Source organism: Salvelinus sp. IW2-2015, linkage group LG16 (assembly GCF_002910315.2).
Source record: "Salvelinus sp. IW2-2015 linkage group LG16, ASM291031v2, whole genome shotgun sequence".
Classification (NCBI taxonomy): Eukaryota; Metazoa; Chordata; class Actinopteri; order Salmoniformes; family Salmonidae; genus Salvelinus; species Salvelinus sp. IW2-2015.
In genome coordinates, this window is record NC_036856.1 from 27098050 (window position 1) to 27123495 (window position 25446).

Genomic DNA, 25446 nt, shown 5'->3' on the forward strand with positions numbered 1-25446 from the left:
TTTTGGAGGCATTTCTGAACATGGCGCCAATGTAAACTAAGATTTTTGGATATAAATATGCACAGTATCGAACAAAAATGCATGTATTGTGTAACATGATGTCCTATGAGTGTCATCTGACGAAGATCATCAAAGGTTAGTGATTAATGTTATCTCTATTTCTGTTTTTGTGACTCCTATCTTTGGCTGGGAAAATGGCTGTGTGTTTTTTGAACTTGGTGGTGATCTAACATAATCATATGTTGTGTTTTCGCTGTAAAGCATTTTTTAAATCGGACACGATGGGTAGATTAACAAGATGTTTATCTTTAATTTGCTGTATTGGACTTGTTAATGTGTGAAAGCTACATATTTCGAAACAATTTTTGAATTTCCCGCGCTGCCTTTTCAGCGGAATGTTGTGGGGGGGGGGGGGTTCCGCTAGCGCAACGTGTGTCCTAGAAAGGTTAAGCCATTTTGCCACAACTTTRGAAGTATGCTTGGGGTCATTGTCCATTTGGAAGACCCATTTGCGACCAAGCTTTAACTTCCTGACTGATGTCTTGAGATGTTTCTTCAATACATCCACATGTTTTTCCATCCTCATGATGCCATCTATTTTGTGAAGTGCACCTGTCCTTCCTGCAGCAAAGCACCCCCACAACATGATGCTGCCATCTTCACGGTTGGGATGGTGTACTTCGGCTTGCAAGCCAACCCTCTTTTTCCTCCAAACATAACAATGGTCATTATGGCAAAACAGTTCTATTTTTGTTTCATCAGACCGTACATTTTGGAGAAATGTCCTCTGATCTTTGTCCCCATGTGCAGTTGCAAACTGCAATCTGGCAATTTTTTTGACGGTTTTGGAGCAGTGGCTTCTTCCTTGCTGAGCGGCCTTTCAGGTTATGTCGATATAGGACTCGTTTTACTGTGGATATAGATACTTTTGTACCTGTTTCTTCCAGCATCTTCACAAGGTCCTTTGCTGTTGCTCTGGGATTGATTTGCACTTTTCGCACTAAAGTACATTCATCTCTAGGAGACAGAACGCGTCTCCTTCCTGAGYGGTATGACGGCTGCGTGGTCCCATGGTGTTTATACTTGGGTACTATTGTTTGTACAGAAGAACATTGTACCTTCAGGCATTTGGAAATTGCTCCCAAGGATGAACCAGACTTGTGGAGGTCTACAATTCTTTATCTGAGGTCTTGGCTAATTTCTTTAGATTTTCCCATGATGTCAAGCAAAGAGGCACTGATTTTGAAGGTAGGCATTGAAATACATCCACAGGTACACCTCCAATTGACTCAAATTATGTCAAATAGCCTATCAGAAGCTTCTAAAGCCATTACATAATTTTCTGGAATTTTCCAAGCTGTTTAAAGGCACAGTCAATTTAGTATATGTAAACTTCTGACCCACTGGAATTGTGATACAGTGAATTAATTATAAGTGAAATAATCTGTTTGTAAACAATTGTTGGACTTGTGTCATGCACAAAGTAATGTCCTAACCAACTTGCCAAAACTATAGTTTGTTAACAAGAAATTTGTGGAATGGTTGAAAAACTAGTTTTAATGACTCCAACCTAAGTGCTTGTAAACTTGACTGAGTTACAGCTCATATAAGGAAATCAGTCAAATGAAATAAATTCATTAGGCCCTAATCTATGGATTACACGACTGGGAATACAGATATGCATCTGTTGGTCACAGATACCTTAAAAAAAAAGTAGGGCCGTGCATTATCATACTGAAACATGAGGTGATGGTGGCAGATGAATGGCACGACAATGGGCTTCAGGATCTCGTCACGGTATCTCTGTGCATTCAAATTACCATCGATAACATGCAATTGTGTTCGTTGTCCGTACTTTATGCCTGCCCATACATTAACCACAATCACCATGGGGAACTCTGCTCACAACGCTGACATTAGTAAATGGCTCACCCACACGACACCATACACGTGGTCTGCATTAATTAACAGTATGCTCTGGCAACAGCTCTGGTGGACATTCCTGCAGTCAGCCTACCATTTGAACGCTCCCTCAAAACTTGAGACATCTGTGGCATCCTGTTGTGTGACAAAACTGCACATTTTAGAGTGGCCATTTATTGTTGCCAGCACAAGGTGCTCCTGTGTAATTATCATGCTGGTTAATCAGCTTCTTGATAGGTCACACCTGTCACGTGGAAGGATTATATAGGCAAAGGAGAAATGCTTACTAACAGGGATGTAATCAAATTTGTGAACAAAATCTGCGAGAAATACGTTTTTTGTGCATATGGAACATTTCTGGGTACTTTTATTTCTTCTCATGAAATATGGGACCAACACTTTACATTTTGCCTTTACATTTTCATTCAGTGTGTAGATTAAATCTCATTAGCCACCAAAACTAAAAAGGTTCTGCTCTGCAGTGTGAGTCTCATCAAACACAAGTATTCACACTTGACTGATTATGTTAATGATTCTCCTCCTCTCCCTCTCTCATCCTTTCCTCTTTTTCTCTCTTTTCAACTCTCAATGATTGTGATAAGTGTGAGCTTTCATGGAGCAGCTAACTTCTAACTTCTCAGCTATTGTCAGCACTTTGGTTAGAAGTCCTTTCAGTCTCAGAGAGTTGGCACTGTCCCAAACTAACTGGTCCGATCGCTATCCGCACTCCTGGCCCTCCCTCTGAGGCTAAATGGAAGTGATATACTTGACCCACCTTGACACCTGATTGGCGGAGATAAATTATTATATTTTCTTCTTTACTGTCTGTTGCACAAAGTCAATCGTGACATCATCACCCTCTCAGGGCGATCAACTGACTGGACTGGCAGACAGGGGTTAGAGGGGTGCTTTCAATCAGGTCCAGCTACCCGGGTACCCTGTCTCACACACACGCAAGAAAGTACAAACACACAGCCACGCACACGCACATACACGCACGCACACGCACACACACACACACACAGGCCTTAAGAACTAGACTTCCACAAGGCAGTCACATCTTCCTCTGCTTCACTTATTTTCCAAATGTTGTGTTTTATAATCAGCTTATTATTGTCTTCTTTTTAACCTCAGAGTGGGTTTTTAATTCTCCTTACTCATCAAGGGCCAGTTGAAACTAGCTATGGGCAAAGTCTTAATGCCGCAAGGCAGGCAGCAGAACTGATGGGTTTATCCATGCCTGTGCAGTGAGCTGGCGTTTGGACAGAGATAAGCAGGATTGGCTGCCTCTAATGTTCTGATGGCCCACAAGTGTAAAGCCTTACACTTTTAACAGCAAGACAATACAAACAGCAATTAGCCAATAACAACAGGAGGAGGCCGGACTTTACTTAATAGGCCTACATCGGCTGGAAGGGAGGAGAGGAATGGAGGGAGGAAGAGGAGGTTAGAATGTAAATATTGAGGTTGGTTATTCCCCTGTCCCCATCTAGCGTTGAGCTGAAGCTGTGTGAAGTGTGTGCTTGGGTTATTCCCATGTCCATGTCTGGTACTTGTAGAAGGAAAATTCTCTCTTTCAACACCAAAAACACTGTGTCTGTGGTTTGATCTGACGAGGCAGGGCTTTCCTCAGGGAACCACGGCCAAACACGCTGCTGGAGAGATAAATAAACTAACATCACAACCTCAGATGTATGGAACGACGTTTGGGTCTTTGCGTGTCAAAAAAGATACACCTCAAATAACACTATTTGACACGTTAAATAACACAATTCCATTATAGAATGTTGTGTGTGCTGAATTTGCATGCACAAGCCCAGCGCCACCATTACAATCACTGTCAAAGCTGGACATTACCACGTTGGTAATAAGGCATTATTTGTTCGACCGAATGTGAAAACGTCTGTGAGCATTTGAAATTAGATCAGGATCAAACGAGCAGGATCAAAAATGTTTGCAAATATCTTTGATACAGATGTTGGTACCTAGCTAGCGCTAATGCAACCAGCCTGAAAACAATGAACAGTAGAAACTGCAGTCATTTTCAATATTCTTAGCAATGATTTAGGAATCCATGTGTTGGGTTCTGAGAATAGGAAATATACGTATTCATGTCACTGATGGAGTACTAAGGTTTAGAGGGTCTACACCAGAAGTTAATGGTTATAGGAGGAAGGTATATAGTGGGTGCAACTAAGCTTGGAATGTGATGAGTGCAGGGAAGCGATTACATGTGGCAGGCATTGATAAGGGGAGTGAGCCATGGATTGGTGATGAGGGGGGTTGAGGTCGGTTCAGGTCAGGTCACCTTAAGGGAGAAATATACGTTTATGGCCCGTATGATTAGTGTCCTGCCTAGCAGTAAAGAACGATGTTTGTACAGATGGGTAGGAGGAGACTCAACCTATGAGGAACGGTTAAATATCAGTGCTTGTGTGAAAATGTTTTTGTCTGAATGCAGCTGTATTGACCCTCTAGGCAGAATAAACTTGGTTAAGCTTTCATAATGTCCGTTGAGTGTTTTACTCTGAGAATTAGAACCTAACACATGTGAGTAAGTATTAGCTTGGTAGCCAGTTGTTGTCCTCCTATTGAAATAACTAGCTAGCCTCCTACTTAACCCGGTTGCCCAAATCTGACGTTATAAGCAGCCAGCTAGCTTCATCTGCCTACTATGGCTTAACCGGATCGGGTTATGTGTTGTGAAGCTAGCCACAATAAGGATTAGCCACAACAGTGGAATTTGCGGTTCACCTTTAAAATAAAAGTCCCTCTTTGAAAGTGATGCAGAAGGTTTCAATTGGTGAAATCATGCCATATTTAGACTTGATAATGTTAAACATGGTTGGAGTGTTGGAATGTGGAGCAATGAAATGGGGTATCAGTTCTCGGTGACACCCAGAGAGCACAACTGCGAAGAGTTTATGGAAATATCAGTGTTGTAGATCTTATTGCGGGACTTTGACTGTGTGAAATCACCTCCCCAGTCAGCCTATTGTGCGTATTGACATTCATATTGCACTGTACAGCTTTACCTAAGGATTGGGGATCAATGAAATGTGGTATTAGTCTACTCAATACCCAAGTGCTTTTTCCCAACGTCCTCCTCAGCGTTATCAGGGTTCAAAACATTCACACAGTATTGTTTTTCCTCTGGAATAGTGTTCAATACACATAGGTTGTGTGTGTGTGTGTGTGTGTGTGTGTAGTGCCTGTGTTTGTGATGGTATGTGTGTGTGTGTGTGTGTGTGTGTGTGTGTGTGTGATTGTGTGTTGTGTGTGTTGTGTGTGTTCAAGCAGTTCGAGTTAAATAAAGGGAGCCTCAGTTGTGAAATTGCGGCCATTGACTCCATGAGTTTGTGTGCAACTCCTACTTGTAGTTGTGTGTGGATGTGGTGCGTAGGAAAAGAGGAGAATAGGGAGAGCTTCGCCCAACTGGCTGACAGTGTGAACTTGTGTGGTGCTGTGTGTGTGTGTGTGTGTGTGTGTGTGGTGTGTGTTGTGTGTGTGTGTGTGTGTGTGTGTGTGTGTGTGTGTGTGTGTGTTGTGTGTTGTGTGTGTGTGTGTGAGAGTGAGTGTTAATTCCACACAGATGGAGTGTGAGGGAGTGTATGAGCGTCCTGACTAGGTCACTGAAAACAATTCTTACTTTATACAATAGTAACCCAACTGTAGCCTTTCTATTCTCCTGTATCTACAGTGATACACTGTAAAGGTGACAGTAGTTCAACATGCATGTTGTATTAATCATGTTTTGTCAATACTGATGTACAGTACATACACTAATCCTATTTTCTGCTGTGAATAATTGGTAATATGTGTAGTGTGTGTGTGTGTGTGTGTGTGTGTATGTGTGTAGGAGAGCTGGTGTTAAGGTCACACAAGGTAAGGTTGACATGATTCATGAAGGTTAATATTAGTAAAGTCAAGCGCTCACAGACAAACAAGATGGTAGCTAGCAGGGAACCACACACAAACACACAGTACACCGGGGCAAGGTTAAAACACCATTTGTTATGGTAATGACCATCTCACTGTAGTTCAAACAACAAGACCTACCACAATACTACAAACACCATCTGTTAACATACACAAACGTGTGTCTCAGTCCTACCTGTGCCACGGCTACATGTGTCTGTTGCTGTTGTTGCTGTAGTTGTTGCTGTAGCAGTTGGATCTGGTGGTGGACTGACAGGGGGGTGGTGGGAGGCAGAGTACCCGATGACGGCAGCAGCATCCTGGGGGACGCAAGCAGCAGAGAGGCCTCCTCTGGAACCTGCCATGGAGGAGAGGGTTAATGGTGGATTGATAGATTGAGAGAGGGAGACATCAATACAAGGAGAGAGAGGATGGAAGACGTAAGGAGGAGATGGCGAAAGATAAACAAAGAAAGAGAGACAAAGTCAAAGAAAGAGACATATTGATGTTCATATTCAGAATGTGTGCTTTGGCAGAGAGAGTGTACATTTCCCCCGGTGATAAGCAGAGCTTGAGGTAAAACAGAGGCATGGCTGAACAGGCCCTAAGAGAAAAGGAAAACTCATGCTCACTCACGCATCCACCCAGACAACCCAATATGTCACTACTGGAATAGCATTCACACAATAATGAATTGAAAAGATGAACAATAGCAGCTTGTATCTGTCAAAGGACTGGATGACTATATTGTTTTTCCTTGAAGAGCAAATTCAATCTGTCAGTGTGTCAGAGAGAGATAGTTGCATTTGTGTATGTGTGTGTCAGACAACGATAATTGCATAGACTGAGAAGATGCATTTACTGAGAAGAATTCATAAGATATACTTTATTAGTATAGATAGACGCAAGATAGAAATGTGTCTTCTGCTTTTATCCAACCCCCACTGATACACACACACACACATTAGGTTGGAGCACAGGCCAGCCACAGAGCAGCGCCCAATGAGCAATTTTTTTAGGGTGTTAAGCTACTTGCTCAAGCGAACATCAGCGGTTGGTTGCAACTGAGATATTGATGCCAGCAACCCTCCGGTTGCCAGCTCACTCCCCGCCAGCACGGGGATTCGCTGGGGTTCAGAGAGAGATTGATTGATTGAGATTGATTAGTGTGGGAAATAAAGAAAGACAACTCAAGGTTTGTACCCCCACTGGGCCAGTGGATGAGTGATGGTGTGTCGCTGTCTGATCTACAGGTTAATGGGGACATTATCAGACAGGCTGTTTACTCTCACGACTTAATGATGAACAGTGGAACTAGGCCGCTGTGTGTGTGTGTGTATGTGTGTGTGTGTGTATGTGTGTGTGTGTATGGATGTATGTGTATGTGTGTGTGTAGATGCATGTGTATGTCTGTTTGTGTGTGTGTATGTGCGTGCGTGTAGTGATTTCATCAAGTGCAGTACACATCTTTGCACTGTTTATAATAATAAAAAATGATGGTTTCTTTCAGACAGACATTGTCAAAGCGACACTACAACACTGAATCACACTGAATCACAATACACAGTTTGGTGGAAAATATCTCCTTTAAAGAGACCAGGTCTCCCATATCTGTAACCATGCCATCTCATCCTGCCATCTCATCAGAATAATTGCAGTAGTTTGAAGAGGAAAAGAATACATTGGCTGTCAGCTCCAAGGCAGACTGTTTTATGTATTTTATCTGCTAAGTACCTTTGCATAGAGAACTGTCAGTGGTATAATGGGAGTAGGAGTAAAGAGGAAAGTTAAGAGGTTAATATAACACATGTGTAATGGTTAGGGGCGCTGGGAAGTAGAGAGAGAGAGAGAAAGGCTGTCTGTATAGGTCGGAAGAACTACACTGAGACATTACGTTGGTTGGGAATATGAAGGGGAGATGGGGAGAGGGAGAAAGAGAGAGAAAGTGATAGGGAAAGAGAGAGAGATTGAAAGAGAGAGTGGTACGGAGAGACAGAAGAGAGAGAAAGAGGGAGAATGGTAAGGAGAGAGACATAGAGAGAATGGTAGAGAGACAGAGACACTTTCTGTCAGTTTCCATAAAGGTGTCCATCCATCCCTCTCAGTCAAGCAGAGCTTTGTGACGAGTCATGCTCCACTGAGTCTTCTGTACACATATAGTACGATGAGTAGTTGGAAAAGCTACACGAACAAAGACACAGCAGAGGTTATTCAAGACCCTTGTTGTCAGATATAGCGCCTTTACTCCTTCCTATGAAGAAACAGTCAGTAGATTTGTACTGTATATTTGAAGAAAGCAGATGGGTAGCGAGTGAATTGTTGTTATTCCTGGTGATTTCAGGGTGTTTTGACTTGGTCTACGCCTTGGGGAGAAATACATTAAACCTGTGGTTTTTGAACAATGGCCCCCTGGCCTCTGTTGGTTAATAGTGAAATACCAACACATTCAGTCAAAGCACTCTGGACCACACACACTGAGAGCAGCAGAGAGACCAATGTGTTGAATAAAACCCAGCATCATTTTGCCTGAGGCTGTACTATGCCCCGCAGGCACCAAGAGACAGACAGACACGCACGTACAGACACATATACCAAGCAGTTCTAACAAGATAACGACAACACACTAACAGGCATACTGAATAAAGATTAGATTCCCAAACAGTGTCTGATCCACAGCCTTCCAAGTGTGTTTAACTCAACAGACAGCGAAAACAACAATCCGTATGCAGTGAATGCCAAATGTGTTTACAGCAATCTGGTCCCAATTTGGATGGAAACAGCATTTGCATTTTTTATTCAGACAAGTAAACAAACGAGGAGAAGAAAATGGGGTCTGAAGTTCGTGTTCTGAGCAGAATTACAACTACAAAACACTTCCCAAATATTTTTTGACATGACCAGAATTCAACATGCTGTAGATGCTACCCACTCTTTCCCTGCTCCCTTCCACCCTCTCTGCAGCACATGTAGGGCACTTCTGCCCCATCAAAGGGGAGATCAGATGTCCTGATACGAGACAGTCATGCCCTTCACAGTACACATTGAAGCAAACTACATGTTCCCTTCCAAGTCACCACTCCCTCCTTTCAGAGAACACTGAAGTGCACTCATCTCCTTCCCTTCAGAGGTCGAACTGCATGTTCCATTGCTCCCGAGTGGTACAGCAGTCTAAGGCACTGCATCTCAGTGCTAGAGGTGTCACTACAGACCCTGATTCGATCCCGGGCTATATCACAACCGGTCGTGATCGGGAGTCCCATAGGGCGGCGCACAATTGGCCCAACGTCGTGACGGTTTAGGCCGTCACTGTAAATAAGAATTTGTTCAAAACTGACTTGCCTAGTTAAAAAAAGGTTAAATAAAAATGTAAATGTTCCATTCCAAGTCTCCTTCCCTGACTATGGATGTCCTGAGATCCCTTAAATGCTATGGCCCTCTGCCTTTCAGCACACACACACACACACACACACACACACACACACACACACACACACCCAACACACACACACACACACACACACACACACACACACACACACACACACACACCACACACACACACACACACACACACACACACACACACACACACACACACACACACACACACACACACACACACACACACACACACCCGTTCAGGGGTCTGGGGCTAGCTGTTGTAACAGCCAGCTTGTGAATAAGGCATTGTGTGTGTGTGTTTACTCCACCCCAGTCCCCTCAATGCCTCCTTTGTAGCCCGCAGTAATCTGCCCATCCATCTCTCTGCACCAGCCCCTCCACTCAGCCAACACAGCCCAACGAAGGGAGGGAGGAGAAAGAACGAGAGATGATAGCAATGGACCGCTGAGACAGAGAGAGGAAGACTGTCTCTCTCGTCCCTTAGAGTGATTCACTAGCTGCTCTCTGCTATCTACCCTGTCCTTCTGACAACCTGGATCCACCCACAGAGCTGTGTGAGAGAGAGAGAGAGAAGAGACAGATTTGTGTGGGGGGGGGGAATGCAGAGGCAGAGTAGCCAGGGGCTAGGGTAATGGAGTGGGCTAGGTAGGATTGGATAAGGGTTGGGTAGGGGGCGCGTTGTGGTGAGTGTGGTGTGTTGTGTGTGTGTGTGTGTGTGTGTGTGTGTGTGTGTGTGTGTGTGTGTGGGTGTGTGTGTACTACCCTGTGTGTGTGTGTGTGTGTGTGATAGGGGATAAGAGAAGCTCATCCACACAGAGCTCTAGGAGCTACAGGCTATTTTGGAACAGGAAGGAACGGGGGAGGAAGTTAACAACAAAGGACCTCTGAAGTGTCACTCCCTCCTGTATCCTGGCAACCATCCAGGACAGGAAGAAACCTCTTGATACAGGAAGTATTTTCCAACATGCAAAATAACCATGCCTTGTACCAGTTTAGGCACACTCAGTTCCAGCCATATATCTCTCTCCCAACAAGTTTGTGACCGACTAGTTTTAAACCTGGTCGCCTGAATGTGCCTGCCGAACTAAAAACTAGGGAAACACGAACCATCAGCACTGTTGCCAACTAACTACAGTTGCTCTCTGGAGGCACAATCTAGACAGGATTGGAAATATCTGTGTGTGTGCGCGTTCGCGCGCGTGTGTAGGGTTGTTGTGATGGAGAGCACCAAGCTGAGAGCCCTGCATGTGGATTGAGAAGGGAGAAATACAGATTATGTAATACAACTGAGATGACAGGGAGAGCAGTCCCCCCCCACACACACACATTAGCATCACTATCCTTGTGGGGCCAGAAAAATGTATTGCCATTCAAAATCTAACACTAAACCCTAATTCTAACCCTAAACCTAACCCTTAAGCCGGAAATAGCCTTTTTCCTTGTGGGGACTGGCGAAATTCCCCCACTTGTTCCAATTGTCCTTGTTTTACTATCGTTGTGAGGACTTCTGGTACCCACAAGGATAGTAAAACCAAACCACACACAATGAAACTTAAACAGTCACTGCCATAATAGGACTACCCTAAGTGCATCTTAATATAGAATTACTGCAGTATCTTTAATCATTTCGTCTGAGTGTACCAAACATTAAGAACACCTTCCTAATATTGAGTTGCACCCCTCTTTTGCCATCAGAACAGCCTCAATTTGTCAGGGCATGGACTCCATAAGGTATCGAAAGCATTCCACAGGGATGCTGGCCCATGTTGACTTCAATGCTTCCCACAGTTGTGTCAAAATGGCTGGATGTCATTTGGGTGATGGACCATTCTTGATACACTCTTGAAACGGTTGAGGGAGAAAAACCCAGCATTTACAGTGGTGTGATATACAGGTTTTTATCTGTATTCTGTCCTCATAAATTAAGCACTGTGTCTATCTGTGTCTGTGACATTACTATTGATGACTGATATTAATGGCCTGCTCAGTACGACTAAGCACAGCCAGGTCAATGCCTCTAGACCTGGGGTAATGGAGGAAGGGGAGAGGTGTGTGTGTGCACGTGCGTGCAGCAGAGGAGTATTCTTAATCTTAATGCTAAGAGGTCCCTTCCATCAGAACTGTCTGTGCCTGTGGCCATGTTTATATACGGTAGCTGATACAGTGAGCCTCCAAGGACAGTGTTTAAATGAGCAGACTGAATGACTCTAGTGTTACTATAGTAAATCTATGCGGCGCAACATGGGGAGAGAGAGTTTGTCAGTGAAGAGCTGATCCAATCAGTGAAGACATTATTCATGACAGATGATTTCTATGACGGTCTATGACATGGTTTGGCAAATGCCAACTCGTTGGAGAGGGGAGGCTAAAACAGCAATTTAGCAGTTAGCAGCACATTTAAACTATTGATACATGTATACCGTTAATGTTTCAGTGTTGTGTTTGGGTAGTTAATGGATATCAGGCTAAGTGGTTGTTGTTCTGAAGTTGTTCAGGTTAGACACTGGTGAAAAACACACTGTCATCATTTATTCACACATACACACACCACTGAACACTTAACACTCCATCTTCCTGATTCTTCAGTCATGAGGTGAAAACAATAATAGTCTTTGGAAAGTTGGCACTTTGAATTATTTACTGATACAGCGAAGAGAGAGAGCGAAACAGAGAGAGAGAGAGTGAGTGAGAGACTTCACTTGCTTTGGTAATGTTAACATATGTTTCCCATGCCAATAAAGCCCCTTGATTTGAGAGAGCATGTTAGAGAGTGAGAGAGTGAGAAGTGAGAGAGTGAGATAGGGAGAGAGAGAGAGAGAGAGAGAGAGAGAAGAGAGAGAGAGAGAGAAGAGAGAGAGAGAGAGAGAGAGAGAGAGAGAGAGAGATGTTAGAGAGAGAGAGAGAGAATGTTAGAGAGTGACAGAAGAGAGAGAGAGAGAGAGAGAGAGAGAGAGAAAAAGAGAGAGAGACAGCAAGCAGTAGCATCCCAATCTCCTGCTGTAGATAGTTTCCGAGGCCATCTGTTGGGCAGTGTAAGCAGTACGCGCTATTAAAACACACTCTTGCTTTCAAACACACCTGCAGGCATCCAAACAGGAGAGGGGAGGATAAGAGTCGAGTAGAAACAGACTGCACGCCTCGAAGCTGTTTGTTCTATAATTCACATCCAGATCACAGCAGAGCAAAGCAGAACAGAGTTCAGGGACAACAGTAGTATAATCTAAACAACCCAACAAAACTGAGTCCAATAGGTCTCAAACTGGACCATTTTGTTTCTCTCCGTCACCCACGCACATTCAACATTTAGATAATAAAGCATTTGACCTTTCCATTGTGTTGATTGGTTTATTTCCAGTTTTGAAGTATACCTTTTCTCAAGATGATTGATGAGAAAAGTATCATCCAACCCATTGGGTATCTCTCTGCACCCTCATATGCCATGTCTTGAAATATGCAGGCAGACGGATTAAAAGTACATTTTACGGTGCATTTGGAAAGTATTCAGACCCCTTGACTTTTTCCACATTTTGTTCCGCTACAGCCTTATTCTAAAATTGATTTAATAGTTTTTTTTGCTCATCAAACTCAAATCAAATCGTATTTGTCACATGCGCCAAATACAGTGAAATGATTACTTACAAGCCCTTAACTTCTTTATGATAGGGGGCAGCATTTTCACTTTTGGATGAATTGCGTGCCCATAGTGAACTGCCTCCTACTCTGTCCCAGATGCTAATATATGCATATTATTATTACTATTGGATATAAAGCACTCTGAACTTTCTAAAACTGTTTGAATGATGTCTGTGAGTATAACAGAACTCATATGGCAGGCAAAAACCTGAGAAAAAATCCAAACAGGAAGTGAGAATTCTGAGACTGGTCAATGTTCAACTCATCGCCGATTCAATTCCCTGTAAGATATGGATCTGTTTGCACTTCCTACGCCTTCCACTAGATGTCAACCGTCTGTAGAACGTGGAATGAAGCCTCTAGTGTGATGTGGGGCCGGATGGGAGGTGTTTCAGTCATTGGTCTGGCAGAATGCCAGTTCCTGGTCACGCGCTTTCCTCATGATATCGCCTTGCGTTCCATAACTTCTACAGACATGAAGGAATGCTCTGGTTGGAACGTTATTGGATATTTATGATAACATCCTGAAGATTGATTCTCTACTTAGTTTGACCAGTTTATTCGACCTGTTATATAACTTTTTTAAGTTTTCGTCTGAGTTCGCCTGCATTTGCGCGAGCGTTTGGACATGTGCACTAAACATGCTAGCAAAAGTAGCTACTTAGACATAAGTAATGGACATTATCGAACAAAACAACAATTTATTGTGGAACTAGGATTCCTGGGAGTGCATTCTGATGAAGATGATCAAAGGTAAGGGAATATTTATGATGTAATTTCGTATTTCTGTTGACTCCAACATGGCGGAGAAATGTTGTTATGTTTGAGCGCCTTCTCAGATTATTGCATGGTGTGCTTTTTCCGTAAAGTTTTTTTGAAATCTGACACAGCGGTTGCATTAAGAACAAGTGTATCTTTAATTATATGTAAAACATGTATCTTTCATCAAAGTTTATGATGAGTATTTCTGTTATTTATCTCTGCAATTTCTCCGGATATTTTGGAGGCATTTCTGAACATGGCGCCAATGTAAACCGAGATTTGTGGATATAAATATGCACATTATCGAACAAAACATAAATGTATTGTGTAACATGATGTCCTATGAGTGTCATCTGATGAAGATCATCAAAGGTTAGTGATACATTTTATCTCTATTTCTGCTTTTTGTGACTATTATCTTTTGCTGGGAAAATGCCTGTGTTTTTCTGTGGCTATGTACTGAGCTAACATAATCGTTTGGTGTGCTTTTGCCGTAAATCCTTTTTGAAATCAGACATGTTGGCTGGATTCACAACATGTGTAGCTTTAATTTGGTGTCTTTCATGTGTGATTTCATGAAAGATAGATTTTTATAGTAATATATTTGAATTTGGCGCGCTACATTTTTGGCTTTTGGCCAAGTGGGACGCTACCGTCCCACATATCCCAGAGAAGTTAACCAACAATGCTTTAAGAAGTTAAGAAAAAAAGTGATAAATAAAACATTTAAAATAAAAGTAACAAATAATTAAACAGCAGCAGTAAAATTGTCATGCTCTAATCTGTTTCACCTGTTCCTGTGATTGTCTCCACCCCCTCCAGGTGTCGCTTATTTATCCCTGCGTTTCCTGTCTCTCTGTGCCAGTTCGTCTTGTATGTTTAGTCAAGTCAACCAGCGTGTTTTTCCCGTACTCCTTTTCTATTCTCATTTTATAGTCCTCCCGGTTCTGACCCCTGCCTAACTCTGGACTACTTTCCCGCCTGTCTGATCATCCTGCCAGCCCTGACCTTGATTCTGCCTGCCCTTCGGTACCTTTTGGACTCTGAACTGGTTTTGACTCTTTTGCCTGTCCACGACCATTCTCTTGCCTTATCCTATTGGATTAGTTAATATTGTAAGACTCCAACAATCTGCCTCCTGTGTCTGCATCTGGGTCTCGCCTTGTGTCATGATAAAAATAACAATAGGGAGGCTATATACAGGGGGTACCGGTACAGAGTCAATGTCCAGGGGCACCGGTTAGTAGAGGTAATTGAGGTGATATGTACATGTAGGTAGAGTTAAAGTGACTATGCATAGATAAGAAACAGAGAGTAGCAGCAGTGTAAAAGAGGGGTCTGGGTATCCCTTTGATTAGCTGTTCAGAAGTCTTATGGCTTGGGGGTAGATGCTGTTAAGAAGCCTCTTGGGCCTAGACTTGGTGCTCCGGTACCGCTTGCCGTGCGGTAGCAGAGAGAACAGTCCATGACTAGGGTGGCTGGAGTTTTTTAGGGCCTTCCTCTGACACCGCCTGGTATAGAGGTCCTGGATGGCAGGAAGCTTGGCCCCGGTGATGTACTGGGCCGTACTCACTACCCTCTGTAGTGCCTTGCGGTCAGAGGCTGAGAAGTTGCCATACCAGGAAGTGATGCAACCAGTCAAGATGCTCTCGATGGTGCAGCTGTAGAACCTTTTGAGGATCTGAGGACCCATGTCAAATCTTTTCAGTCTCCTGAGGGGAAATAGGCTTTGTCGTGCCCTCTTCACGACTGTCTTAGTGTGTTTGGACCATGATAGTTTGTTGGTGATGTGGACACCAAGGAACTTGACACTCTCAACCTGCTCCACTACAGCCCCATCGATGAGAATGGGGGCGTGCTCGGTCCTCCTTTTCTTGTAGTCCACAATCATCTCCTTTGTCTTGATCATGTTGAGGGATAGGTTGTTGTCCTGGCACCACACGTCTCATCATTGTTGGTGATCAGGCCTACCACTGTTGTGTCATCGGCAAACTTGATGATGTTGTTGGAGTCGTGCCTGGCCATACAGTCATGAGTGAACAGGGAGTACAGGAGAGGACTGAGCACGCACACCTGAGGGGCCCCCGTGTTGAGGACCAGCGTGGTGGTTGTGTTGTTACCTAACCTTACCACCTGGGGGAAGCCCGGATCCAGTTGCAGAGGGAGGCGTTTAGTCCCTGGGTCCTTAGCTTAGTGATGATCTTTGAGGGCACTATGGTGTTGAATGCTGAGCTGTAGTCAATGAATAGCATGCTCACATAGGTGTTCATTTTGTCCAGGTGGGAAAGGGCAGTGTGGAGTGCGATTGAGATTGCGTCATCTGTGGATCTGTTGGGGTGGAATGCAATTTGCAATTTGGGTCTAAGGTTTCTGGGATATTGGTGTTGGTGTGAGCCACGACCAGCCTTTCAAAGCACTTCATGGCTACAGACGTGAGTGCTAGGGGTTGGTAGTCATTTAGGCAGATTACCTTAGTGTTTTTGGGCACAGGGACTATGGTGGTCTGCTTGAAACATGTTAGTATTACATGCTCAGTCAGGGACAGGTTGAAAATGTCGGTGAAGACACTTGCCAGTTGGTCAGCGCATGCTCGGAGTACACGTCCAGGTAATCCGTCTGTCCCTGCAGCCTTGTTAATGTTGACCGGTCTTACTCACATCGGCTACAGAGAGCGTGATCACACAGTCGTCCGGAACAGCTGATGCTCTAATGCATTCTTCAGTGTTACTTGCCTCGAAGCGAGCATAGAAGTAATTTAGCTTGTTTGGTAGGCTCGTGTCACTGGGCAGCTTGCGGCTGTGCTCCCCTTTGTAGTCTGTAATAGTTTGCACGCCCTGACACATCCGACGAGTGTTGGAGCCGGTGTAGTACAATTAAATCTTAGTCCTGTATTGATGCTTTGCCTGTTAGATGGTTCGTCAGAGGGCATAGCAGGATTTCTTATAAGCTTCCGGGTTAGAGTCCCGCTCCTTGAAAGCGGCAGCTCTACCCTTTAGCTCAGTGCAGATGTTGCCTGTAATCCATGGCTTTTGGTTGGGGTATGTATGTACGGTCACTGTGGGGATGATGTCATCGATGCACTTATTGATGAAGCCAGTGACTGATGTGGTGTACTCCTCAATGCCATCGGAAGAATCCAGGAAACATATTCCAGTCTGTGCTAGCAAAACAGTCCTGTAGCTTAGCATCTGCTTCATCTGACCACTTTCTTATTGACTGAGTCACTGGTGCTTCCTGCTTTAGTTTTTGCTTGTAAGCAGGAATCAGGAGGATATAATTATGGTTATGGTCTCTGTGTGTGGAGTAAATGTGGTTTAGAGTTTTTTCCCTCTGGTTGCACATTTTACATGCTGGTAGAAATTAGGTAAAACGGATGAGTTTCCTGGCATTAAAGTCCCCGGCCACTCGGAGTGCCGCCTCTGGATGAGCGTGAGCGCCTCCTGGATGAGCGCCTCCTGTTTGCTTACGGCCGTATACAGCTCATTGAGTGCGGTCTTAGTGCCAGGATCGGTTTGGGGTGGTACATTGACAGCTATGAAAAATACAGATGAACACTCTCTTGGTAAATAGTGTGGTCTACAGCTTATCATGAGATACTCTACCTCAGGCGAGCAAAACCTTGAGGCTTCCTTAGATTTCGTGCTGTTGTTTACAAATATACATAGACCGCCACCCCTTGTCTTACCAGAGGCTGCTGTTCTATCCTGCCGAAAAAGCTTAAAACCTGCCAGCTATATGTTATTCATGTCATCGTTCAGCCACGACTTGGTGAAACATAAGATATTACAGTTTTTATTGTCCCATTAGTAGGATACACGTGATCGTAGTTCGTCTATTTTATTATCGTTGATTGTACATTGGCTAATAGGACCAATTGTAAAGGTAGATTGCCCTCTCGGCGACAGATCCTTACAAGGCACCTGGACCTTCATCCTCGATACCTCCATCTCTTTCTCCTGCGAATGATGGGGATGAGGGCCTTGTCGGGCGTCTGAAGTAAATCCTTCCCTTCTGACCCGTTGAAGAGAAAGTATTCTTCAGTACGGGGTGAGTATTCGCTGTCCTGATATCTAGAAGCTCTTTTCAGTCATAAGACACGGTGGCAGAAACATTATGCACAAAATAAGTTACAAATAACGCGAAAAAACATACACAATAGCACAATTGGTTACGGCATCGTAAAACGGCAGCCATCTCCTTTGGTGCCATTCGAACTCATAATGACAGCAAAAATGGGTTTTTAGAAATAAAACTTAAATATCACATTTGCATAAGTATTAAGACCCTTTACTCAGTACTTTGTGGAAGCACCTTTGGCAGTGATTACATCCTCGAGTCTTCTTGGGTATGACGCTACAAGCTTGACACACCTGTATATGGGGAGTTTCTCCCATTCTTTTATGCAGATCCTCTCAAACTCTGTCAGGTTGGATTGGGAGTGTTGCTGCACAGCTATTTTCAGGTCTCTCCAGAGATGTTTGATCGGGTTCAAGTCCGGGATCTGGCTGGGCCACGCAGACATTCAGAGACGGATGATCAATGGAAACAGGATGCATCTGAGCTCAATTTTGAGTCTCATAACAAAGGGTCTGAATACTTATGTAAATACGTTTAAAAAAAAATTTTTTTTTTTTAATACATTCGCAAACATTTCAAAAAAATTTGTTTTCGCTTTGTCATTATGGGGTATTGTGTGTAGATTGCTGAGGATTTTATTTTATTTTAGAAATTTTAGAATAAGGCTGTAATTTAACAAAATGTGGGAAAAGTTAAGGTGTCTGAATACTTTCCGAAGGCACTGTACATTGTAATACCTCGGACAGCCAACCTTTTAACTCTGCCTATAACTACTGGACTTTATAGCACTCATAAAAGGCATGGACTATTCAGTCATTGTTAGTTTTACACTGAAGACATGACTCTGCCGTTGTGCTGTAGCATTTGTGAATTTTGTCTCTTGTGTAATACATTCAATACATTAGTTTATACTGGATTAACAGTATGACCTCCAGTATGATCTCCATCTTGTGCCAATATCAGTTATTTTTAAGTCTTGGTTCCAGTAGTTTACATTTTTTTCTAAGAGATTGTCTGTTAGAAAGGCTCTCTGCAAGGTTTCGTATATCTTACCTATCATATGAATATCCTTTTTTGACTCAAATGTAAGTAGCTATTTCACAGAACCTACGGACTGTGCCTTTAATCCACAACACTAGCCTTGGTGTCTTTCAAGTTGTTCACATGATGTCGTTGGATTGATTTGTGGCTGTGACCAAGGAGCGGTTGGAAGTAAAAGGCTTCGTCAAATGAATGAGACCTGACAGGAGAAAATAGACCTTAAGCTCTTTGGCATTTCCTTTCATGAGCTTCCAGAAAACCCACAGTGGATGAAGTACACCCCCCCCCCCCMCMCACACACACATCTCTACTACCAGTGTCACACACTCCCGTCCCAATCCATCTCTGTGTAATCCATCATGTGCACACACACATACACACACACACTGAGTCAAGGGGGTGAGCAAGGCCTTTCCTAACCCTCTGTTGCTATAGCAATTTCACACCGTGTTGTTTCCAACCTGATCCATATAGAACACGCCGTTGACATAACTCTATCTTTAACCCTTTGATGCGTATGATTACATATTTGTAATCATTGCTGTGTGGTCCCTGCAGCGTACCATCGCAAATACAGTACCAGTCAAAAGTTTGGACACACCAACTCATTCAAGGGTTTTTATTTGTACTATTTTCTACATTGTGGAATAATAGTGAAGACATCAAAACTATGAAATAACACCCATGGAATCATGTAGTAACCTCCACAATCACTCAACCTCAACCCAATTGAGATGGTTTGGGATGAGTTGGAGCGCAGAGTGAAGGAAAAGCAGCATATTAGAAATCTTCGATGTATTTGTTACAGTGTGTACAAGTACCGGAGCACATGACTTGACAAGTCATTTACAGTTCTTGACAAATCACAAAGCAAATAAAATGTTATCGCCTCACAGATCATCACCTCAAATACAAGCCTACTGCCTAGCCTAACTGTAGCGTGAAAGCTAAACAGGGTTGCCAGATATGGATGAAACCATTTTAGGGGGGTTTTGGGGAGGATTTCAAGTCCATGGAGGATAGAAATGGGGGAAGGTATCTTGGGGGCATACGATGCAGGAAATATTACTATGATGGGGGATTTAACAATAAATGGGGGGCAAACACAGGAGAAGTTTATAAGCTAAAGAAAAATAAAACTCCTGGAAAGGGGGTCTGAGCTGGCAACCCTGAGGTACCATAGTTACAATCTGAGGCTGCGTTCAAATCAACTGGGAACTCAGAAATCTCCGACTTCCGATTTCAGTACGTTCACGACAACTGGGAACTCTGGAAAAAAAAGAGCTCAGACTGGGATTTTTTTTTGAACGGTCATACAACTCAGTCTCTTTCTAGAGCTCCGACTTTCCGACCTAAAGATCACTGACGTCATGATTTGACCTCGTATTTTTTTCAGAGTTCCCAGTTGTACTGAAAGCACCATAAGTCAGTCGAGTGAACCATCGCTTCACCTCATTTTGTTATGACATCTTTGGTCTGACAGACGCTTACGTTACAACCAAAACACATTGTATTATGTCAACAAACATGGCGCCACACATAGCTGGCAAATAGCTTAGCATTAGCTCATCATAATCAGTACAACCTTCAAAAAAATATTTTTTACACACATTATATGTGTCCATTACAATCTAAACAAGAAATTGGAATGCATGATTTGTCATCAGTACTTGACAAACATGAATAAACAGTAAATGCTCCATATATACAGTGAGGGAAAAAAGTATTTGATCCCCTGCTGATTTTGTACGTTTGCCCACTGACAAAGAAATGATCAGTCTATAATTTTAATGGTAGGTTTATTTGAACAGTGAGAGACAGAATAACAACAAAAATATCCAGAAAAATGCATGTCAAAAATGTTATAAATTGATTTGCATTTTAATGAGAAAAAGCTAATACCGATAACGATTATTGGAGGACCAAAAAATAGCTGATACTGATTAATCTGCCAATTTTTATACATATATTTGTAATAATGACAATTACAACAATACTGAATGAACAATGAACACTTTAACTTAATATAATACATTAATAAAATCTATTTAGTCTCAAATAATGAATGAAACATGTTCAATTTGGTTTAAATAATGCAAAAACAGTGTTGGAGAAGAAAGTAAAAGTACAATATGTGCCATGTAAAAAAGCTAACGTTTAGGTTCCTTGCTCAGAACATGAGAACATATGAAAGCTGGTGGTTCCTTTTACATGAGTCTTCAATATTCCCAGTTAAGAAGTTTTAGGTTGTAGTTATTATAGGACTATTTCTCTCTATACCATTTGTATTTCATAGACCTTTGACTATTGGGTGTTCTTATAGGCACTATAGTATTGCCAGCCTAATCTCAGGAGTTGATAGGCTTGAAGTCATAAACAGCGCTGTGCTTCAAGCATTGCGAAAAGCTGCTGGCAAACGGAGGAAAATGTGGTTTGAATGAATGCTTACCACCGCTCAGTCAGACTGCTCTATCAAATATCAAATCATAGACTTAATTATAATAAACACACATAAATACGAGCCGTAGGTCATTAATATGGTCAAATCCGGAAACTATAATTTCAAAAAACAAAACGTTTATTCTTTCAGTGAAATACGGAACTGTTCTGTATTTTATCAAACGTGTGGCAACCCTAAGTCTAAATATTGCTGTTACATAGCACAACCTTCAATGTTATGTCATAATTATGTAAAATTCTGGCAAATTAATTACGGTCTTTGTTAGGAAGAAATGGTCCTCACACAGTTTGCAGCGAGCCAGGTGGCCCAAACTGCTGCATATACCCTGACTCTGCTTACACTGAACGCAAGAAAAGTGACACAATTTCAGGCATCGCATTGATTATATGCAACGCAGGACAAGCTAGTTAAACTAGTAATATCATCAACCATGTGTAGTTAACTAGTGATTATGTTAAGATTGATAGTTTTTTTATAAGATAAGTTTAATGCTAGCTAGCAACTTACCATGACTCCTTGCTGCCTGCAATCGCGTAAGAGGTGGTCAGCCTGCCATGCAGTCTCCTCGTGGACTGCAATATAATCGGGCCATAATCGGCGTCCAAAAATGCAGATTACCGATTGTTATGAAAACTTGAAATCGGCCCTAATTAATCGGCCATTCCAATTAATCGGTCAACCTTCAGTGCCAACTGTAAAGTTTGGTGGAGGAGGAATAATGGCCTGGGGCTGTTTTTCATAGTTCGGGCTAGGCCCCTTAGTTCCAGTGAAGGGCAATGTTAATGCTGCAGCATACAATGACATTCTAGACGATTCTGTTTTCCAACTTTGTTGCAACAGTTTGGGGAAGGCCCTTTCTTTTTTCAGCATGACAATGCCCCTGTGCACAAAGCGAGGTCCATACAGAAATGGTTTGTCGAGATCGGTGTGGAAGAACCTGACTGGCCTGCATGGAGCCCTGACCTCAACCCCATCGAATACCTTTGGGACGAATTGGAACGCAGACTGCGAGCCAGGCCTAATTGCCCAACATCAGTGCCCGACCTCACTAATGCTCTTGTGGCTGAATGGAAGCAAGTCTCCGGAGCAATGTTCCAACATCTAGTGGTAAGCCTTCCCAGAAGAGTGGAGGCTGTTTTAGCAGCAAAGGGGGGACCAACTGCATATTAATGCCCATTATTTTGGAATGAGATGTTCGACGAGCAGGTGTTCACATACCATGCAGTGTACATACGGTATGCTACAGTAGAAACGACAACACGATATACAGAAAATAAGGCACTTACTTTGATAGGAATGCACACATGTCCAAAGTTATTATTTGTAAGAAAACAACATAGAAGGCAATTCGGGCGCCAGCCCAAAAATGTGCCAGGGGGAAAAAGTTAGTGCAAGGCCTGTTCTGACTAGAGATGCGCAAATGTCTGCATACATGGTCTGGGGAAACACTGTCCGGCTCAGTAAAGCCTCAAACATACATTTTCCGCGACAGTAAAATGGGCTACTTCTTATGTAAATTAATGAGGAGGCGGAACACACCTCAATTCAAACTGTTGTTAGAAAATAATTTTAAATTGTGAAATTGACAAGTTGAAACATATCCTATAGATAATTAGCAGGCAGCGTGCCTTGGTTTAATGGCAGCACGGGTTAACTGTCCTGTTGCGTAACAATCACATTTTGGAACAGTGAGTGCATTCTGACATCACACGCATCAAAAAACTCATTCTGGGGCCACCGTTAGAGATATTAGGAACTCACGCATGAAAAGGTTAATAGGATTCAAGGATAGACTTCACCTCACAGACATCCATTTACCCTCTCTATAATAACCACAAGCTATCTGACTACTAGAAGATACTCAGCATGCTGTAGCAAAGCTAATTATGGGATTATGTTTATAGTTGTGAGTGTAGCTCTAACTACATGTTAATACCACATTAACTACATGGTAATTAGGTGTTAACTAATGTGTGTGTGGGTTCTCCCTGACTCACAAAAACAGTGTCACTGTACATATCAACCTATACATAGGCCACACATTATTGTTTTCCGCCTCCTCAAGCCATCTTTAGACAGGCCACAATATATTGTATTCTCTGGTCCAAGAAATCTATAGATTGACCAACTGTATTATATTTCCTGGTGTAAGCAATCTATACAGTAGATAGACCAATGATATTGTATTAACTGGTCTAACAAGCAATTACTGTGTTCTCTCATTCCAGCCCTTAGTAGGAATACTGTATGTATGGAACTTTCATCCTGCTTTGCTTGCACCCCACTCCTCTCTCTCCCCCTCAAACACGCCCCAACCTCACCCCCCCAAAACACATACCCCCATACCTTCTTGTCGTTGTCAATATTGTTGAGGTGTGTGTGGTCAGTCTTGGCGGTAGCATCCACTCCGTCCAGGTCAGTGACGCCGCGGTTAAACTCCTCCACCGTACTGTCCGGTAATGGTAAGGGAGCCTCCTCCGCATCGATGTCTGTCTCCACAGCAACCGCCGACTTCTCCGCTCCCGTTAACTCCCGGGCTGAGCGAACAAACACACCAACACATTGTCAGAAGGAGGGCCAATGGCGTAACAGACTTCGTTGTTAGAAAAAAAGTTGCTACACCACAAGAGGTAGAGAAACATAAAAAGATGAGAGGAGGGGAGAGGACTCAGAGGTATTTTGTTGAAAGTTGCTACACCAAAAGATGAGGAAGGATGACAAAAAAAGAGAGGGGGCAGGAGGGGAGGAGCTTCATTAAGGTGTTCTCCAGTGGTTCTCTTGTTCTCCCAGCTCTGACAATTAACACTCCAGATAAGCCCATTGGCTGTGCTCAGAGGCTCCTGAGGCTTACACTAGTGGGACAGACAGAGAGAGCTGGGATCAGCTCTCATGTGTGCGTGTGTGTGTCAAATCAGATTGTATTTGTCACATGCTTCGTAAACAACAGGTGTAGAATTACAGTGAAATGCTTATTTACGGGCTCTTCCCAACAATGCAGAGAGAAAAATAGAAAAATAATAGAAAGATAATAACACAAGGAATAAATGTGATGAGTCAAAAGATTTGGTGCAAAGGGGGGTCAATGCAGATGTGTGTGTGTGTGTGTTTGTATGTGTGAGCGTGGTTCGTGGATGCTGTGGGCTCATCTGCATATGAAAGGACGCAGCAGTCACTGGAGCCAGAGTCCTCCCACCACTGTTCTGTTCCACAGTCACAGTCTCTCTCTATAGACTGACTCATCTGTGATGCTATCCTCTCAAATGGTCTTTTACACTCAATCAGGAGTGTGTTTGTGTGTGTGTATTCACCTGAGAGCGTGGACTCCTCATTGCAGGTCTTGTCATTGTTTGCGTCCTCCTGTCCATCTGCGTTCTGGTGTGTGTGTTGCAAGCTGAGTTTATGACACACCTCGAATGCCTGGCCCACCGTCCGCACGATACGCATGGCCTGGGACTGGAGAGGATAGACGAAGGAGAGGAGAGGAGGGGGAGGAGGGGATGGAGGAAAGAGACAGAGGGAGAGAGAGAGTGGTTATTCAATGTTCTTTGATGAGCTACTGTGGATGACTTCTCTCTGTCTTTTAATTAAATATACTGTTCTCGGACCAGAGAAAGAGATAGAAAGAGTAAAGGGGAGAGACAGGTGGAAGAAATCAATAGCATTCCTATTCTTTTAAAATAGTTGGAGGAGGACTGGGGGGTAATAAGAGGTTATCAAAGAGCAGCCAAGAACACTTCATCACACCACAATCAGAATGACTGGACAGGATGAGTGTGTGTGTGTGTGTACATGTGTGGTGCATGTGTGGCTCAGTTGGTAGAGCATGGTGCTTGCAATGCCAAGGTTCGATTCCCACGGGGAACCAGTATGAAAATGTATGCACTCTCTACCGTAAGTCGCTCTGGATAAGAACGTAAATGAACATGATGGATTAGACCAGGGGTGTCAAACTCATATTGCACCGGGGGCCGCACTTGGTCTTCAAAGAGGTCCGGAGGACCGCACTGAAAATGTGTTATATTTCCTCACCGTYAAAATGTGCAAATAATAGTCCTCTATCCATAGTCTAGCATTCTAACTTTCTTTTCGGTGATTATAAGCGAGCTGTACAAAGTCAAGAAACTGTATAATTTCTACACAGTTTTGATTCATTTTTTGTCATTTTAAAGTATATTGCATCTCCCCTGTATGTTTGAGACCCTTGGATTAGACAGAGATGGATTGTGACA

General features: G+C 43.1%; 1 protein-coding gene across 2 annotated transcripts in view; it reads right to left on the reverse strand.

The window, feature by feature from the left end:
- Positions 1-25446, reverse strand: part of LOC111975381 (carboxyl-terminal PDZ ligand of neuronal nitric oxide synthase protein) — a 193785-nt gene that overhangs the window by 33507 nt on the left and 134832 nt on the right. For both annotated transcript variants that reach the window (XM_024003639.2, XM_024003638.2), the window contains exons 6-8: positions 24526-24670; positions 23564-23754; positions 6038-6199 (exon numbers count right to left, since the gene is read on the reverse strand). In XM_024003639.2, coding sequence (XP_023859407.1) covers positions 6038-6199; positions 23564-23754; positions 24526-24670 — 498 coding nt within the window. The remainder of the gene's footprint in view (positions 1-6037; positions 6200-23563; positions 23755-24525; positions 24671-25446) is intronic.